Source organism: Purpureocillium lilacinum (assembly GCF_023168085.1).
Source record: "Purpureocillium lilacinum CBS 284.36 DNA, scaffold_2, whole genome shotgun sequence".
Classification (NCBI taxonomy): domain Eukaryota; kingdom Fungi; phylum Ascomycota; class Sordariomycetes; order Hypocreales; family Ophiocordycipitaceae; genus Purpureocillium; species Purpureocillium lilacinum.
The window spans coordinates 3160293-3179359 of record NW_027072112.1 but is presented as its reverse complement, the minus strand read 5'-3'; the positions used below and the strand labels follow the sequence as shown (position 1 = coordinate 3179359).

At 58.0% G+C, this 19067-nt stretch overlaps 7 protein-coding genes across 7 annotated transcripts; 4 read left to right on the top strand and 3 right to left on the bottom strand.

The window, feature by feature from the left end:
• Nucleotides 1–2966: 2966 nt before the first annotated feature.
• PLICBS_002727 (uncharacterized protein) lies at nt 2967–4646 on the top strand (the record flags this gene model as incomplete). The annotated part of the gene is made up of 4 exons (XM_018322432.2): nt 2967–2979; nt 3043–3449; nt 3503–3814; nt 3876–4646. The coding sequence occupies 4 exons, from the start codon at nt 2967–2969 to the stop codon at nt 4644–4646; spliced, it is 1503 nt and encodes a 500-aa protein (XP_018179912.1).
• Nucleotides 4647–4902: 256 nt separating this feature from the next.
• PLICBS_002726 (uncharacterized protein) lies at nt 4903–5493 on the bottom strand (the record flags this gene model as incomplete). Its single annotated transcript, XM_018322431.2, has 2 exons — nt 4903–5144; nt 5487–5493. The coding sequence occupies 2 exons, from the start codon at nt 5491–5493 to the stop codon at nt 4903–4905; spliced, it is 249 nt and encodes an 82-aa protein (XP_018179911.2).
• Nucleotides 5494–6055: 562 nt separating this feature from the next.
• PLICBS_002725 (translation initiation factor eIF4A) lies at nt 6056–7589 on the bottom strand (the record flags this gene model as incomplete). Its single annotated transcript, XM_018322430.2, has 4 exons — nt 6056–6709; nt 6770–7194; nt 7257–7334; nt 7553–7589. 4 exons carry the CDS (start codon nt 7587–7589, stop codon nt 6056–6058), a joined length of 1194 nt encoding a protein of 397 aa, XP_018179910.1.
• A 954-nt stretch (nt 7590–8543) lies between these two features.
• PLICBS_002724 (uncharacterized protein) lies at nt 8544–10185 on the top strand (the record flags this gene model as incomplete). Its single annotated transcript, XM_018322429.1, has 2 exons — nt 8544–8869; nt 9012–10185. The coding sequence occupies 2 exons, from the start codon at nt 8544–8546 to the stop codon at nt 10183–10185; spliced, it is 1500 nt and encodes a 499-aa protein (XP_018179909.1).
• Nucleotides 10186–11585: 1400 nt separating this feature from the next.
• PLICBS_002723 (uncharacterized protein) lies at nt 11586–13891 on the top strand (the record flags this gene model as incomplete). Its single annotated transcript, XM_018322428.2, has 3 exons — nt 11586–12520; nt 12590–13270; nt 13324–13891. 3 exons carry the CDS (start codon nt 11586–11588, stop codon nt 13889–13891), a joined length of 2184 nt encoding a protein of 727 aa, XP_018179908.2.
• A 1045-nt stretch (nt 13892–14936) lies between these two features.
• On the top strand, nt 14937–16201 carry PLICBS_002722 (Tlg2-vesicle protein; the record flags this gene model as incomplete). The annotated part of the gene is made up of 2 exons (XM_018322427.2): nt 14937–15730; nt 15787–16201. The coding sequence occupies 2 exons, from the start codon at nt 14937–14939 to the stop codon at nt 16199–16201; spliced, it is 1209 nt and encodes a 402-aa protein (XP_018179907.1).
• A 420-nt stretch (nt 16202–16621) lies between these two features.
• PLICBS_002721 (uncharacterized protein) lies at nt 16622–18385 on the bottom strand (the record flags this gene model as incomplete). Its single annotated transcript, XM_018322426.1, has 2 exons — nt 16622–17944; nt 18263–18385. The coding sequence occupies 2 exons, from the start codon at nt 18383–18385 to the stop codon at nt 16622–16624; spliced, it is 1446 nt and encodes a 481-aa protein (XP_018179906.1).
• Between the last annotated feature and the right edge of the window lie 682 nt (nt 18386–19067).

Genomic DNA, 19067 nt, shown 5'->3' with positions numbered 1-19067 from the left:
GGTGACGCTCGTGAGTATGGCGGGGCAAGTCTGCGGGCTGGAAAAAGGTAGGCAGACGGCGTGCGAGCTCGGCGCTGGGCGCTGGCGACGATAAATCTATCGATTGCTTGCCGGTAGGTGAAGGAGGAAAATGCCTAGATATCGCTGGGAGCGCTCGGGTCGAGGTATCGCAACGTGAGCCAAGAGTAGCTGGTCAATATGGGGTATTTCGGCGGAGGTATCAAAATTCCTCGTGTGCAGTCACTTGGGAGAGGGATGACTCTTATTACGCGCTAGGCCTGTTAGGGCCTGATAAACCGATAAGACTGAGTTTGCCCCTCGTCGGCTGAAGGTCGGGCTTGGGCATTCAAGCTCTCCACTAAAACCGTAGGCTAGATGTCCCTGGATCATGAATTCATGATGTGACGGGAGTGCTGTACGAGGAAAGTGTAAACTCTTGCCTACATCAGTGGCTTCGGCCGCTTCAGGTCCCATGACTGATAAAAACTTTAGGGGTTGTCCGGGCGATTGGCGCAAGCAGGTGAGTTGTTGCCAACGCCATGAAATGTCTGGGGACATCTGTAAAGTGAATGAGCTGCTGCGCTGCTTGCTGCAGCGAGTGTAGACCGAAGAGGCAGCGCCCGACTCTGGAGACCGCACTTTGACGAACAACTACTTTGAGACCTGACTCTGGCCCTCGATATCAAGTCAAGGTGTGATGCCACAGCAACACAGTGCAGTATCACGAAATGATTGCATGCGCGTGCTCAGGGGCCAATGTATCATCGCTTTCTGCTTTTCCTTCAGGTTGGGTGGTGTGCCAGACAACTGCGTGGGACCCCGACGAGCGATCCGGACCGGAACGATGGTTACATAGCATTGCCTCCTTGGGGGCGGACAAGTATCGTAGCAGTGCGTGTTGCCAAAGAAGAGAAATTTCTCACGGTAACACTGAAGTGCGTCCTAGGTATCTCGTGGAATGATGTTAGGGCGCTGCCGCTTCTTGCCCAGACGCCTGATGAGCGAGAGCGCGGGTTGGCGCTTGACTGCGAGTCTCCGCTGACAGCACCAGGGCGCATGTTTCGACCTCCTTCGTACATATGCTCTACACCTGGCAGGTCGCATGTGAAGTTGACTGTTCGGCACGCTCTAAGTCTTCTCGTGACTGTAAATGGACACCCTCGGTGGGATTCCGGTTTTGGAGCATCTGGCTTACTTCGTATGGTGCGCTAACTAGCCAGCTTGTGGTGGTGCCGAGACATGCTGCACCCTCAAGATTTTGCGTTGCCTCTGACAGGTCGTGTATTAATAGAAGACCTCTGTGTGTCTCTGGCTTGTGTGTAGCATTCGACAGCCTCTTCTCCTCGGCCGAGTGTGTTTCTACGCCCCCGAGGGGTGCTGGGTAAGGCGACGTTCGCCAGCCTACTTGCTGCGCTGATATTCTTCGAGTGAGGTGTGAGCGGGACACGGGCACCACCAACAGCTTGCAGCTTCTCCGACCAGCAACCGTCAACCGGTCAGGAGGAGCGGCCAAGCGGCGTTGTCGTCGTCGCAATATGAACTTGGGCAAAACAGCGCGAGGCCCTCCCCGCGGGCGCCTCGAGCCTGGACGAATCCCAGTGCTCGCTCTTGCCGCCGAGCTCTGCAGGGTGGCTTGAGGGAACCGGGATGGGCGCCTACGGTTGGACACATCACAGTGGGCCTCCCACCGCGGCCGCCAACACGGCCGCACGTACCTGCCCAATCAGCGCGCCGTGGTGGCAGTTTCGATGCGTGGGCGGGCGATCCCTGGAGCCTCTTGGAGGGGCGTTTTAGGCGCTCGGCAGGGGTCTGGCCGGGCCATCTCACGCTTGTCCACCATCCCGCATGCCCGCTCAAGCCGCACCTTGGCCAGCGGCGAATGGCATCGCGGGAGTCGGCTTGCACGCCTGCACCGCAACTGCAGTTGACCCCAACCACCAGGAGGACCCATGTTCTGCGAGCCGGACGAGGTCTCGCTGCCAGCGTCCAGAGCTGCGTGCTTCGCGCATACCTCCCGAGGACACCCAACGTTGGTGATGGACGTGCTGTGCGTCGTACCGTCCTGGCCCCCCCTCCCCCGTGTTGCCGCCGGCCTCTGCGCCCGTCGGTCGGTGGCAGCGGGCGGTTGCACTGCTCGGCTTCCTGGTCTTCCAGGCCCTTCTTGGCAGAGCACGCCCGCTACGAGTCTTGAGTGATGATATCTAGTGCCTCCGCCCTCCGTCAGTTGGGCGGCGTCTTGCTATCGAGGCTTCCCCTCATCCGTGCTCTCGCTGCCTCTGCTCCGTCGCCGTCGACTCGGACGGTCGCCCTGCGATACATATCTCGCGTCTCTATTAGTGAAACCTCGCCTTCCTAGGCCTCGGACGCCATCGCGGATATACGGTGCCGCGTGGAGAGTGTGAGTGAGTTGACGGCGTTTCCTTGCCTCTTCTTCAACACAATTGCTTCTGCCCGGGCCATGCAATATCCTGCTCGCTCCAGTCTCTCCCTCCATTCACGCTGCAGCATTCGCAGCGGCGCTTGGCGCCACACCTTACTTGCCTTGCCTTGAATCCGGGAACCCGTAGCTGGGCGTCTACTGCGACAGGCCATTTCGTCTGCCTTGCCCCGATCCCCCGACACCCTCTGAGCTGGACTCCACCTTTGCCCTCGTCCCCCTCGGCGGCTAGAGCTGTCGAATGAGCTGCAGCTGTTCCGCGCCATGTCGTTGCCCTCAAAACTCCCGCTGTCCCTCATCTGGCCCGGGACCTGCGGCCTCTCTTCTGTTCCTCGATAGCTGGTCTCATCCATCCTCTCGCCCTCCTCACCGAGATTCTTTTCCTATTCCTGTTCCCGGGACTCTGCTTGCAGCTGGTTTGGAAGCCTTGTCCTACTCGGTGATCATCGAAAGATCCTCTATCACACGGAACAGCCTCTTTTCCTTCACCGTTTACACCGTCTGCTTGTTTCTGCACGCCCTAAGCACAATGGTCGGCCAAGGTCCGTCCTCTCGTGACGCCGCGTATGTGAAAGAGGAAGAGCCTAGCTAACCTCCTCCCTCAGGCTTCGATGAGAAGAAGCGGCCTGCCGCTCTCAACTTGACACCAGTGCGATCCGGTTCCTCGGACTCGTCGTCCTCGGACTGCTCGCTCAAGGTCCCGCGAACTCCCCGCTTCGCAGAGGCTACTTCTGTTCACTCGCCTGTCGACATGGAGTCGCCCTTTTCCGATCCAGAGAAGTCTCATGTCGCCCACGCGCAACCTGGCGACGTCGGCTTCGGCTACATCAACGATACCAAGCACGAATCTGTGGCGGTCCCCATGACGCCCAGGTCTCCCCTCAAGAGCGCCATGAAGGCTCCAGGGACACCCGGGAGGCAGCTCACAAACCCCTTGAGTCCCACGTTCCGCGAGGAGGAGATTCTCGAGAAGCGTGAGCTCGCCACGGAAAAGGAGCAGGCCAGAGACATAGTGCGTATTACATTCGAACGATTACAGGTCTAAAAGGCTGACCGCCCCGACAGAAAATCAAGACTCGTGTCCGCATGGCCAAGTTCGCACTTCGTGGGGTTGGCTTCAGCTGTTCTCTCATCATCCTCTCCATGCTGTCCGCCTCGTTCGCCATCTTCAACTCCACCAAGGCGCTCGCAGCGCAAAGCAGCATGCCCCCATGGGCTCCCAACACGGACAAGACGTCGTGGCCACAGAAGCTGACGCTTGCCATGGCTTGTTTCTCGCTTTTCATTTGCGTCCTGGTCTTCCTGGCCTACTGCCGCGGTGGACACAAGCGGGCCGAGAAAGTCAACACTTACTATACCATGTTTGCCATCGGCTGGGTATGTTTTAACTCTACTAGTGGATTTCCTCATCAGAGATCAGGGTGCTGACTTGTTCCAGTTCATCATCAGCATGCTCCTTTGGGTCATCACAGCAGTCGTTGTCCAGCATGCCAGGGACAGTGGCAACAACAAGGACATGTGGGGATGGGCCTGCGTGGACAACACCCGCTCGGACGTCTTCGCGGAGAAGGTCGACTATCAGCTCGTCTGCCGCCTCCAGAACTGGACCCTCATCTGCATCATCATCGAGATTGTTGTCGAGGTCATTTCCATCACTCTCTACAGCATCGTGTTCTACCGTTACTACACCAAGCGCCGCCTCTTCAAGTCCATGGACCTGAGAGATCGTGCGCGGTCCGATCTTTACCTAGCCCAGCTTCGCTCCCAGTCTGCTCCCAACACGCCGGGGTTCGGCCCCAAGTCTCCAAGCATCGGGGGTCCCAAGTCGCCTGCTCTGAGCAACTACGCCATGTCCCCTCGCCACCCCCCGGCCGCTTATCGCAACCTGTCCGACATCGACGAATCCAGCCCATTCACTCCTGGCGGCCGTGTCGTTGAACCCCAGTCCCAGTTCAGCAAACCGTCTCCGACGTTCAAGCTGCAAGCACCCCCTACCAAGGCTCCATCCGCGACTCCCAAGACGAGCCAAGGGGGCTTCTCTCCCACAGCCGCCAGGGCACCAACACCACCAGGGGAGACTCTCACGGAGCATGCCCCGCAAGCTTCCCACGAGCCGACATACGAGGCAGTGCCCATTCCAGGGGCATATGCTGGGGCGGCCGTCAAGAGCCCGCCGCCAACACAAATCTCCTTTGGGCAGGCCCGATAAGGGAAGAAAAGCGTTGTACGAATGCTTCTGTGAGAGTTGTCTGAGAATCACTTGACTCTTGGACTGGGATGGCGAACCCCTTTCTTGGACATTTCTTTTACTTTGTAAAGCGGCTATACCAACGGCGTTGAATGGCAGTAGAGACTTGCGTGTCTGCCTTACTGGAGTCTACCTACGGGACTAGGCTACCTTGACCCCTAATTCACATTAAACGGTGTCTCCATTTGCCATTTACTTGAAGTTGTCGATCAAGTGTTCACGTCCGAATGTCAAGAGGACTATCCCTAGAAGGACCGGCAATAGGAGCCTCGGCCTCCCGATCTTCCTTGAGGCGCTTCTGCTCTGCCAGCTGCCACTGTCGCTCTTGCTCAGCCCGTTGCCTCTTCTCCTCTTCGGCCTTTCTCCGCTCCTCCTCGCGCAGCCTCTCCGTCTTTTCCTCCCACAGACGCTCCTTTTCCTGACCGGACAGGTTCATAATGCGATTTGCGTTGCTCCGATCTTCAGCCAATCAGGACCCATCAGGGACCAGCGAGATTCATCTGGGCGGATGGTTTAGTGGTATAATTCTCCCTTAGCATGAGCTTTCTAAGCGATTGCCCTCCTCTGGGAGAGGTCCAGGGTTCGATTCCCTGTTCGTCCATGAGTTGCGTACGCTTCACTTTTTTTTTCTTTTCATTTTTTTGGTGTGTTGCGATGATGTTGGGTGAAGACCCGTCGTGTCACGTAGACGCCCAAGACGCGGGCCTGCAGGAGCAGGGCTCGGGAAGTGGAAAATGTAGTTCTTTCGAATATCGATGCCATGCTTCGTCGCTCTGATTGTTGCCCTAGATGGCGACTTACCGGCCATGGCCAGGTCCGCTTGTAAAGTGTACGGCTGGACGCCTGTTCGACGCCCTACCGATTTGGACCAGGACATCGGTGCCATGCGCCGCCGGTCCCTTGGGAGGGAGCTTGTCATGCAACACGAAGTCGTACGGAAACTGTCATGTTGCACATCGCCCGTCTCACATAAGCCACGATGCACGTTGCCCTTGAAGGGATAGGTTGTCATCATAAAAAAGCGACTCCTAGTTACAGGAACAGAGGTGACAAAGGAGAAGTAAAAGGAAGAACTATCGCATTACTTTTGGTAGTCCTCATCGCACCTTTTGATCCATTAAGGCGCGAAGGACTTCCCGAGCCTTCGTCATGCAGCCACTTCGATCTTTGCCCTCAAGCCACCGCGCGGCCGACCGCCGAGGGCCGGCCCCGGATGTCCCTCTAGAAACGCGAATCTATCAACAGCTGCAAAAGGGAAATCACCGGATAAATCTCCACCAGATGCCGCGACTGCCGTTCAAGGGCCACCCTAGTGTGCAGCAGCCCAGATGACGCAGGCGACGACGGATGATGCTTTGGTAGTTGTTAACTTAGATGAGGTCGGCAACGTTCATGGGCATTTCCTCGATCTGGGTGCTGTAGAACTGCTCGATCTCACGCATCATGCGGACATCATCGGCGGTGACAAAGTTGATGGCAACGCCCTTTCGGCCGAAACGACCACCACGGCCAATGCGGTGGATGTAGTTTTCGCGGTTGGCGGGGAGATCGTAGTTGATGACCAGCGACACCTGCTGGACATCGATACCACGGGCCAGGAGGTCAGTGGCAATCAGGACACGAGAGGATCCAGAGCGGAACTCCTTCATGATCAGATCACGCTGAGCCTGGTCCATGTCACCGTGCATGGCCGAGACGGTGAAGTCGCGGGCGGTAAGCTTGTCGGTGAGCCAGTCGACCTTTCTGCGGGTGTTGCAGAAGATGACAGCCTGGGTGATGGTGACCGTCTCGTACAGGTCGGACAGAGTGTCGAGCTTCCACTCCTCCTTCTCAACAGCAATGTAGAATTGCTTGATACCCTCGAGGGTAAGCTCATCCTTCTTGACCAGGATACGGACGGGGTCACGCATGAAGCGGGTCGTGACCTCGAGGACGTCCTGGGGCATGGTAGCGGAAAGGAGAACGACCTGAGTGGACTGGGGGAGGAGCTGGAAGATGTCGTAGATCTGGTCGGTGAAACCACGCTGGAGGAAACTATGTTAGCACGACGGTTGGTCAGGGCAGGCAAGGCGTCGCTGTCTTACAGAAAGCATCTCGTCGGCCTCGTCGAGAACGAACATCTTCATAGCGTCCGTCTTCAGGAAGCGGCGCTGAATCATGTCGTGGACACGACCGGGGGTTCCGACGACGACCTGGGGGCCATCCTGGAGGGCCTTCATGTCGTCGCGCACGCTGGTACCACCAATGCAAGCGTGGCACTCGATGTTCATGAAGTCGCCGATAGCGACAACGACCTTCTGAATCTGCTGAGCGAGCTCACGAGTGGGGGCCAGGATCAGGGCCTGGCACTGCTTGACCGAAGTGTCGATCTTCTGGAGAACGGAGATAGAGAAGGTGGCGGTCTTGCCAGTACCAGACTGGGCCTGGGCGATGACATCGTGACCCTTGATGACGGGCATGATCGCACGCTGCTGAATGGCCGAAGGGCGCTCGAAACCATAGGCGTACACTGCAGGACGAGGTCAGATACCAAGCACAAAGTCGGCAGCCAGGACGGCAGTTTTTGCTTACCACCACGGAGAAGCTCAGACTTCAGGTTCATGTCATCGAACGAGTCGACAGTCTCGTCATAGTTGGACTCGATCTGCCCTGCAAGCCATTTCTGTCAGTCACCATAACAACTTGCGCGCAAGGGTATATCTGTTAGGAGCCAAGCCGGACGAGGGCGACGACAGGCGCACATCGTGGGGCATCGTGTCTGACCGCGGGCGATCCACCCCCACGGCTAAACGCGACGACCGCGATGCCAACGCCTTCCGCCCCCGTCCAAGTCGACGCGCAACAGAATAAGCCAGGATCCAACTCACCCTCGGGGACGTCCTCGAGTCCCTTGTCGGTAGCCATGATTGCGGTAGGTTGAAGAAGAATCTAGATCAAGCACAGCTCGACCTAGATGGATATCGAAAAATCGCGGGGTGGGCGAGAAAAAAAATCGGCAGGCGCTTCGCTCGGGAAGGGCTGCGACTGGCGTTGAATGGAAACTTGGGGTCGACTAGATCCGTACGCTCTCGAAAATGACGAGAGCTGGCCGAAATCTAGGAGGTTGCGGGTATCTTTCGTTGTGATGTTCCTTGGAAAGGTTGGAGAGGGGAGAGAAGGAGAGAAAAAAAAGTCGGTTGAGGGGCCCTCCTCGACTTGTATTTTTTTCCCTCCCGCCCACACCCAGCGCCAGCCAATCAGCGAGGCCGGGGTGCGTGGTGGGCCCCACGCTTAGGGTACCTTTCAGCGTACCACAGCGGCGCATTTCGCAGCACTGGGTACCTGCGCCGCCGCCAGCGCTATCAGACACCAACCAGCCCGGCGGCGACCAAAGGCCAGGAATTTTTTTCCCGCCCAAAGATTAAGCCCAGTGGTGGTGACTGGTGCTCATGGTGGTGCTGAAGGTGGTGACCCAGTGGCGGTGCTCACTCGTCCGCCACCACCCAGCGACTCATTCTCTGCCACCACCTTCAACCACTTACACCAGGCCCGCCTGCCACCACACTTCCTGCCGGCATTGTCGAGTCACATTCACGTCTCGCCTCGCGCCTCTCACACAGACTCTGTCTCAATCACACAGGGCGCGGGCACTTTGGACTGCGGTCACTCTACGTTAGCCGAACCTAGCCTGCGCCGACATCTGAGTCACTCGCGCAAGTAGCTACTGCAGTTGCGTCGCCTGATTTTGAACCTTGCTCGGGAATTGCTGCAAGGGTTCTGAGCTCCTCTCGCCGCCGCCTGAGGCCTCAAACATAGGGCAAGGTTTGGTTTGAGCCTCGAATAGGGCGATTTTTTTCAGCCATGCCCTCTGCGGTAGCCATGGCGGCGGGCCAGCCGAGCCGTGCCGTGGCAGACGTCAATAGTCATGAACACTATGAGTCAAAGGCAAACCACGCGGGCGTCGTCACTGATGCTGCGTCGATTCCCTCGCATCAGCTCGGAGTCAAGCCCTTGGGCAACCGCTATCTCTCTAATGCGCCGAATGCGAGAGCTAGCGTCGGCACGTGGGCTATGATGCCTGACGAGATGCTCACGGTCATCCTGGAGCACTTTGGCAAATCAGACCTCATCAGACTGGGCTCGACATGCAAATTTCTCTACGCCTTTTGCCACCTAGATGAGATCTGGAAGGCGCTGTTTCTCCAGTGAGTTTGCCCGCGCCACTCTGGTGGGCTTACACGTGCTTCTGAAAACCCGTGAAAGGAGAGCCATCTTTATGTACTATTTGTTCATTTAACGGCTTTTCCAGCGATGCAACACTGGTTATGCTGACATAGTATGGTCTAGGCTTCCGCCTGAAGTTAGTCGAGCGCTGAGATGGCGAGGCACTTGGAGAAGAACGTTGATGAACCTGAACAAGGAGTCTGAAGCCATCGTCGACTGCAGCAATGTCTTCTCCGACGTATTACACCGGCCGTTCGCCTGCTCCAACATCAACCTGAGGCAATTCATTCGCAACATACCCAAGGCAAACCAGATCCGCCGCTTCGACAATCTCACGTATGAACAGTATGCTGAGCGATGGACCGAGCAGCCTTTTATTCTGACGAAGTGCATCCGAGAATGGCCTGTCACCTCCACATGGACCATCGATCAACTTCTGTCAGATTACGCCGAACTTGACTTCCGAGCTGAGGCAGTGGATTGGACGTTCTCAAGATATTGCGAGTACATGCGGGACAACATCGACGAGAGCCCTTTGTACCTTTTCGACCGCAAATTTGCAGAAAAAATGGGTATCAAAATCGGAAAAGACGCCGGCTCGGCGTACTGGAGGCCAGATTGCTTCGGTCCCGATCTCTTCGAGGTGCTCGGGCGTGAGCGCCCAGCCCATCGTTGGCTGATTGTCGGACCGGAGAGGAGTGGTTCGACATTTCATAAGGACCCCAACGGTACCAGCGCATGGAACGCGGTCATCCAAGGATCTAAATACTGGATCATGTTTCCCCCAGCAGCGCAAGTTCCCGGAGTATACGTATCCCAGGACAGTAGCGAAGTTACAAGCCCCTTGAGCATTGCCGAGTGGCTGTTGACTTTTCACCAAGAGGCGCGTCAACTGCCAGAATGCATCGAAGGTATATGCGAGGCTGGAGAGATCCTCCATGTCCCAAGCGGCTGGTGGCACCTTGTTGTGAATCTCGAAAGCGGCATCGCTCTTACGCAGAACTTTGTTCCGCAGTCGCCGAGCCTCAACCTGCTGTCAGAAGTCCTAGCCTTTCTCAAAGACAAGCCAGACCAGGTCTCCGGTTTCGACAAAGACGTCGCGAACCCTTATGAGCTGTTCATCGGGAGGCTCCGATCGGAACACCCTGAAGTGCTGGATAAGGCCCTAGAGGTCGTGGATAGGAAGAGTGGCAAGAAGCGAAAGTGGGATACGGCTGTCGGCCGCGATGAAGAGGCTCAGGAATCAGGAGGCTTCAGTTTTGGATTTGGCGGTGACGACGAGGATGAGATACCTTGAGCGCGCCCAGGCCCTGAAACTGGAACTGTATACATATATTGTAAGCGGGATGCAAAACAGGCGACTGCTAGGGTGGTTCTATAATTCGTCTACGCTCCCTATTGACCCCGACTTGGCCGCATGGGATTATCGCGGGCGTCTCATCGAGGTCTCAACAAGGGCAGCAACGGCCAGCAAATGATGGTATGTATGTCGGAGCAAGAGTAACGCTGGTATTTCCGGCTATCGATGTCCAATCATTGCTGGGGCCTCCTTCGCCGGGCGCAGAAAGCATCGCTGCACATCCCCAGCGTCTACGAGATCGCACAAGGTTGGCGGGCAACGAGAGAGCCTTGAGATGACCAACCAAGGTTGCACACAACGAAGATGGTGACGGTAGGTAAGGCGCCGCAACCAAGGCACGCCCAGCACTGGACCATGGGTTGGGTACCAAATGAAGTTCGCACGTGCCTGCGCCAGCGGGTTCCATGGATGCTGTTATGCAGGGCTAGGCGGGTGCTCCAGGACGACGGGTGCTCCCCTAGGTACTAACGTTACCTTAGGTAGGTGGGCAGATTAGGTGACCTCCAGTCCCAGCTGCCATCTGGACTGGGCCCCCGCCTGATTTGTTCGGTGCCCGCTCTACCTAAGGTACCTGCGGTAGCTGAGTGAATGAATGGATGGGGGTCCGGTCGGCAGACAAGCACCAGACGCAGCGCCAACACGACTCCACCACGCGCGGCGGGGCCTCCACTGTCCTCACCTTCGACCTCGACCTCTCCTTACCCTCCTCTTGACGCCTCGTTGCTGTCGCCGCCAAACCGCCGCGAGCGCCGACTCTGCCCCCGCACCGCCAAAGCAGGCACCGGGCTCGTGCGATACACGCCAGGGAACGCCGGGAACGCACGCACTCTACTAGCTCCCTTATCGTTCGCCGTGGAGCCTCGGCGGCGCAATGTGAGCTCCTTCTCGGCTTGTGTTCCGCTGTTCGTCACCAGCCCACCTCCACCTTCGCCTCCGCCTCGGCTTCGTTTTTGGCTTTGCCCGCTTGCGCATTCGCCGGACTTCTTGTCCGCGGCGCTTTAGCATCAACGCGTTTGCTTCTTTATCTCTGATGTGAGCTCCGGCCCCCCGCCTTGTTCGCTTAGCTGCGTCGTGCCCAGTCACCGACGCGTCACGAAGTTCAGCACTGACACGTCGACCTCGCGGAACAGTTCTAGCCACTTGTGCCGCGCTTTTCTTTGCATAGTTCGACTGTTACACAGACGGCCTACACGAGATACTGCATTGCCCCAGTTCTGTAGCCTGGGGAAGCCGCCCGACACCACGTCAGCTTCCTTCACTTCGTGATACCACCCCTGCCTGCTTCATCAACGCCCGCTCGACGTCTTCGACAGACCCTCCGGAGAGGGCTTGGCATCATGGTCTCGGACGAACACTACGAACTATGCTTGCCCATACTGCAGGATCCTACACTCGAGGATGAGGATAAGACCGACAGACTCGAGGAGCTCCTAAAGAAGGAGACGAACCTTACGGGTTCGTCTCTGGACAATGTCGTCCTCGATGCCCTATGGCGATATCGCGAAGCGGGAGGTGCCTCGACTTCGCCTACTCCCATCAGACAGTCAATCCTCCGCCGGCCGTCCCCCGCTTCGTGGCGCGGATCTCCGACTCCAATGTCCGGATCACCGCGTCTCGGTGTGAGTCCACTTGCCCCTCCAGGATTTGTGCCTTCGACATTCGGCCGGGCCAAATCGTCGACTGCATCACCGTTTTCATCTCCACGAGCGTCTCCCCGTCTGGCTCTTGCCACACCCGTCATCCCTCATAGCCCGAACCTCAACGCCTATGAATTCGCAAGCGACTCCACACCTGCCACGGAAATTCTGGGCGACTACCAAGCCGAGAACGTGGAGTGGCTGGTAAGCGACGATGCAGCTAGTGTCTCCTCGTCGGTCGGAACCCCGAGTGGCCTCAACGCCGCTGCGCCAGAGTTCTCTTCCATGTCTTCGCAGCAGACCGACATGTCTCCCTATGACATGCTTCGGTCTATACTCGGACAGGCCCGTACAGATGAAGAGATCGAGTCCGCCTTGGCCATGCATGGCTACGACCTCAGTGCCACCATTGCTGCTATAATGGAGGCTCAGGGTCAGGAAGGCGGCTTGGCGCCCGTGCCCGTGGAGGAGCCCAAGGGCGTCTTAATTGGCAAGTCCATCTACTCGGATGGCCGTCCCTCAACACCCTCAGGCCCTCCGAAGTCCGGTGTCATCTGTAAATTCTTCATGTCCACGGGTCAGTGTCTCCGCGCAGATTGCCGCTTCAGCCACGAGCTCAGCAGCCATTTATGCAAGTGAGTCTCTCCTGCTTCGGCCTCCCCTCCATCGGGAATGATCGCGCCTATCTAACACTTCGCAACTAGATATTGGGTGACGGGGAATTGTCTTGCCGGCGACACTTGCATCTTTTCCCATGACCCTTCAAAACTGCTCAGCAAGCTGTCACTCGAGGAAGCTGGCGCGAACAAGGGCCAGGGTAACCCCCAGCTACATGACCCGAACTCGTTCCCAGCCCTCCAGCAAGACAGCCCGTCTCTACGGCCAGCTACCTTGGCGCTTGCAGGCTTCAACCCCCCGCCTGGCCCACGAAGCTTTCTCGGCACGGAGAGCCCGCGATTGAGATCCAGGCCCGGAAGCCGGCAGCAGGCCAAGGACATCACCGTGGCTGCTCCAGCCATAGACGACAACGAGGCTTTTCCATCCCTTGGATCTGCGTCCGTCCGGCAAGGAAAGAAACATCACGGAAAGCGAGGTGGCCACGGCCACAACCACAAGGAGAACCTCGCTCCGAGCTCGCTCGCGGATATTGTCAAGCGGTCACCATCGCCCACTCCGGGGCCATCCCGCCCTGAATCCAGGAGGTCTGGGACGAATGGACCTGCAGCCTCGGGCCGGACCGGTGAAAATAGCCCAGCCGCGCAGGCCATTCCGAGCCCAAAGCACATCCCTTGGCTAGAGACGGGTGAACGAGCCAACAAGGCTTATCTGAAGGCTCGCCAAGAAGCTATCAAGCATGGGGGCCTTCGAAATAAGTTTCTCCAGAGGTATTTAGTCATGACATAATGCGAATAGCCGCAGCGTGCTAACGGACTCACAGCGCGGCGCAAGCATGGAACCGCAATGATGCGAGAGCCGCTAAGGCCTTGAGCCTTCGAGGGCAGAGCGAGAACGATCTGATGCGCAAGGCACATCGGGAGGCGGCGCGCGAGCTTTACGAACATCGAAACAAGGGCGGCCTTGGCAACTCTTTGGAGATCTACGTCGACTTGCATGGCCTCCACCCTGAGGAAGCGGTCGAGTACCTCGAGAAGGTTCTGATGGAAAACAGCAAAGAATCGAAGCCCGTCTACGCCATCACGGGCACAGGCCACCATAGTAAGAACGGCAAGGACAAGGTGGGCAGGGCTATCCGCAATTTTCTCAACGAATGGCGGTATGCGTACCGCGAGTTCTCCGTACCGGGGGACCGCAACAGCATGGGTGGCATCCTCGGTATCGACAGCCGTAGCTGGGATAAGTCGCTCACGCGAGACGGGGGAGGTGGCGCTGCGCTCACCGAGGACAAGGAGGAGGTTGATATTCTGAGTCAGGGCGTGGAGATCGGAGACGGCAAGGTCAGGCTGCTTGTGCGGGATCCTCCCAAGGGCCCAAGCGGCAAGCGGTGACGATTAAGAGCGAAAACCGTAAAAAGCGAAAATCCAGACATATCCAGATGAAGCGAAAGGACGTTCCACACTCGCCCGCGAGACGATGTATGTTAATCTTTGTGTGTCGATTGAAGTCAGCGTGATGTTATATTGCGAACAGTCTCTGCAACTATAACATCGTCTTGGGCCCCGTCGCAATAGGGGAGTGCGCTGGGGTGAGAATGGCTGGAGTCGTTGGACGATGGTTGTAAATGAATGCGCACGACGCGGCGATCACGGATCCCAAGCCGAGACAGGTTGGAGCACTTGCGCCTTCCAAGTTGTTGGATCGCTTGAGCCTCCGGGCTGCGAGTCCGAAACAGGGGCCGGCACAGCCGCTGCAACGCTGAGGCGCCGAGCCTCAGCGGCCTGACGTAAGTCTGACCCCCTAATAGGTACCTAGTCGGCCATCAACCAGACAGCCCAGGGCATGGAAGTTCTAATTCCGCCGTTCATGCCGCGCACGTCGTCATCTCGGCGCCGCCGCGAATCTCTCAACTACACACACCATAGCCAGAACTGTTTCCCTGGCGTAACTGCTCCCAGCATCCACGACTGATCAATCCCGCCGAACCCCTTGTTGAAGTTTCCCCTGACGTGCTTTTAAGAAGACAAGACAAAAGTGGGAGCAGTCCACGACCCTGCCGTGACACGGCCTTACCGAGACGACCGACGGCCGACCCTGCATTGTGGAGCCGAGACGCCCGAACGGGGACGCTGCAGGACACGACGTGGAGGCAGCGCAGGATCGAGACGCAGTACCGTCGCCTCTCACCCCCATCGCTTCGACGTGCGCGATATCCGAACACATTCGCTCCGACGTCAGACACGCAGCTTGCGATCGGAATGGCACGGGAAGCCGGCCGGGAGCTCTGATTGATCTGCAACCCATCGTCGCTGAGCGCTGTCGATCGAACCACGCCGAGGTGGACTTTCCGACTACGACGACGACGCTTCCTGGCTGAAAGCACGCCTCCCACAGCGACTGCACAGACATATACACACGCGAGCATATATACCAGCAATGCCGACGCCGGGATACGCTGCTGTGAACGGCAGCGGTGGTGGTGACGGGGGTAGCCGCGGCCAGAGCCGCTCGCCGCAGCCAGCCTCATCTTCGGCCTCGAGCTCGGCCCGCTCGTCGCCTGCGCCGACGGCGCGCTGGTCACGACACGGGATGGCCTCCTCGCGGCGGCTCTCTGACCGCGCGCACCGCACGCGCAGCTCCTACCACCCGCGCGACCTCGCCCGCCGCGGGTGGAAGCTCTACCTGTCATGGAGCGAGCAGGTCGTGGCCGCGTACATGCGTCTCTCGCCGCTCTACCGCGCGCTCGCCGCGCTCGCCTGCGTCCTCGGCTGGGTCGTCATCATCCTCGTCCTCGTCTACTCGCATCGCTTTTTCGCCTGGCTGGCGCCCTACTCCAAGTCGTGGCGCGCCCGGCCCGGCGGCTGGCTCCTCATCTTCTTCCTCATCTTCGTGACGGCCTTCCCCCCCGTCATTGGCTATTCCACCGCCACCACCATCTCGGGCTTCATATACGGGTTTCCCCTCGGCTGGCCGATCGCTGCGTCGGCGTGTGTCCTCGGCAGCTTGTGCGCGTTTCTCGCGAGCAGGACGGTGCTCAGCGGCTACGTCGATCGCATGGTCGGACGGGACCACCGCTTCGTCGCACTCGGGCAGGTGCTCCGTCACGAGGGGATCCTGTATTTGACAGGCATCCGGTTCTGCCCGCTGCCGTTTAGTCTGAGCAACGGCTTCTTGGCCACGATTCCGAGCATCACTCCGATGTCTTTTGCCGTCTCCACGGCGCTGTCAAGGTTCGTTTGTTCCCCTCCAGATGTTTTGCCCTTCACACTGCTAACCACGGAGACAGCCCCAAGCTGCTCGTCCACGTCTTCATCGGCAGCCGCCTCGCCGTCCTCGCCGAGCAGGGCGACTCCATGACCGCCGGCGACAAGGCCATCAACTACCTCAGCATGATCATCGGCGGCATCATCGGCATTCTCGTCGGCCTCGCCATCTACCGCCGCACCATGGCCCGCGCCGCCGAGCTCCAGCGCGAAGAGGGCGGCGCGGCCGACGAGCTCGCCGCCGCCGAGGATGGCGACGCCGGGTACGAGGACACGGAGGCGACGCTTCTGGATCCCGAGGACGCCGCGGCCATCATGTCCGACGACGATCTGTCGCTGTGGGACACTCAAGGCGCGGACTCGTGGGGCGAAGACTACCATGACGACGACATCACCGACGACGTACAAAAGACGAAGAAAAACGGCGCTAGCGATTGATGCCTCTTTTCTGTCAACGGCCAATTTTCAGCGTCTCGTGTTTTGGGCATAATACAAGAAGAGCATTACGTTTGGGCTTCACTTTGGCATATTCAGTCAATAGACAAGATAGGCGCTGGCTGGCTTCACCATGCTTCAACTGTGTAGACTACTGGCAATGAGATATGGATGCAATAGTACATCATATGAGTGCATTTAACACAAGTCGTCATCATTATAACTATCGTCCATCATTCCATATATCCATCAGTGAACCCGAACCCCTATGCCGAAATGCACTATTGCCCTTGCCGGGTCCAAACGCCGTCGCTGAATCAAAGTGAAAGGTTTGGGCGAATACTCATGAAGCCCTGCTGAAAATGTGCAATAAAACTCGCTGCGCAATAAGGGGGTAAAACAGAAAACCCACGCGCCAATTTACTAGTTCCCACGGAACTGGTTCATAAACTGAATCGCTTGGTCCATGGGATAACCAATGAAGACAGGTCCGGTAAAGACCATCTGTGGCACGCCTCCAGCAGCCTCCTTCGATGCCACTGGGTTGATAAACGCAGGCTGTGTGGTGGGACCAGCAGCAGGACCAGCCGTCGCTCGTCCGGTGGTGAAGGGAGACTCGTCAACGACATTAGGTCCCGGAATGGCCTTTTCCTCGGGCTTTGCCGCCGCTGCGAGTTCTTTCAGGGCCGCAAGCTTGGTGTGGTCGAAAGGACACTTGCCAGCTCCTTGAGATGGCAACTGTGGTCGCTGAAGCGGGCTAGGCATGCGAACGGGCGCGGCAGGCGGTGACATGGGATGCTCGTGCTCGGGCCCAGACATCTCGTAGATGGGAACAGAGATACCCCAAGGCCGGCTGGGGGACTCCCCAACACGGACTTCCTTGAGCGGCCGATCGAAATGGCCCTGGCGATCGGCATCGTCCTGGGCCTGTTCTTCATCCACGTGTGGTGTGGCAGTTGCTGTTACAGCGTGGGCCCAGTTCTCGACGCGCTCATTTGATGCCCGATCGACATCGCTGCGTCGGCGCTGCTGTTGCTGTTGCTCTTCTTCAGGAAGCATGGGTTGATGGAGATGGCTAAGACCCTCAATCATGCTCACTATGTTGCCATACTTGGAGTCCAGCTTCTTCATTTGATCCTCGCTCTTCTGGTACCGCCGGAGGCACACTTCATGACTGCGCGGCAACTCGTGCTTGTGCGTCTCGACGTAATGTGCAATCTCCTCAGGTGAGTGCCTGTCCATGAAGCGAATAGGACACTTGCTGGCTCCAGTGCCACTCGGAGGGGGCTGCGACATGGATTCTTCGTACATGGCCATGCAGATGGGATCATCCACGGCATGCTGTTGCTGGCCAGTCGCGGACACCTCCCCAGACGCCGCCTCATCGTTAACCCCGGCTGCCGTCTTGGAGAAGGGACATTGCAGATTGCCCTTCTTCCCTTGAACTGTGAAGTCTTGTTCCAGAGCCGTCGACATAGACGTCTGGTCGCGGGTGGAGTGCGACAGACTTTCCCTGCTGGACCCGGTGGTCTTGCTCGACTCCCCCAGAGAGGCAAGCTGACTAGCCGCCCGGCGTCCGTCGCGAATAACAAGAGCCAGTTGGTGCTGCGACTGCGGCGTGGAACGCTGCGGAAGAGGGACGGGTGAAGTCTCGTCGACCGAGGTATGGGGTGGCAGCTGCAGCTTTGCCAGGGTCTCGGCTATCTCTGGCGTCGCCGGTGCATATTTATCGGCCAAATACTGGAACTGCAACGAGCGCGCGGCGCGTTAGCTACTGCACCCGTGGTAAAGTCGTGCGATGATTGGAAGCAACTGAAAGTGAAGGGTGCGTAGAAGGAAAAAATCATCGTCGACAAGACCAAAGTTCAGAGGTGTAAAAGTTGTCAATCTCTGCAGACTGTGCTGCTCTTGATCTAGAGCTAATGATATCTCATCATGTTTTTGTCTTTTGGCGACGTTCCGAGGGGTCCGGTCTCGGGGCTTGCTGGGCAGGATAGGTCGTTTGGGGATGGGGAGACCGAGGCAGTTGGGGCGAAACAGAACAAGCGTGCAGACTCGACTCACCTGCTCGTGGGCAAAGCGCAGCTTGTGCTCGAGGACCGTCTTGCGATCGGCCAAGTGTTGCACCTCGTCGGCTAGAGCGTTGAAAGCTTCGGCCAGGGTGTGACTGAGTTGGATGTGGTCCATACCCACGACGAGAGGGATAGATGGACAGAAGAGAGAGAGGAAGAAGGCAGGAAGGGCGATGCGCAGAAAAAGAGGACGGAGCAACAGGGCCTCCACCGGTTGGCGGGGGTTAGGTAACGGAAAGAACAGGCCGATGGAGCCTGCCAGCGCGGATTTTTACAGGTCCGAAGTCCCGCTCCAGTGACGGCCTAAAGGTCCCCAGCAGGCACGCAGCGCTACCTGCTGCGGAGTCCTGCCATCAGGTCTCGGCGGAGTTAAGATACAGGTCGGATTAGCACCTTGCCTGACAACCTTACCTGAGTTTTAGCTGCAGGCATGCGATCCAAGTTGTAGGCACCCAGAGTTTTTCTTGTGTTGTCAAAGTAGGCCGAATATCAAGAGTCTGTCTGGCCTGGCAAGGCATGTGGCAAAGACGCGGACTTACGCACTGGACCCTGCTGCACCCACGCGACGACGACCTGGTGCGGCCTCTCGGCTCGGAGTCGGATCGGCAAAAGTACCTGTGGTTCGGCCAAGTCTGCTAACGATACACAATACATCTACATCGGCCAGTATAGTATCGACGAGCCGCCACAGACCACCGCAATTACCAGGGTCTCCGCCTCAAAGGTCATGATTACATTCCAGGCGCACCGGTAAACTTGGCCCGGTCCCCGACGCTGCTGGTACACCGGTCAAGTGG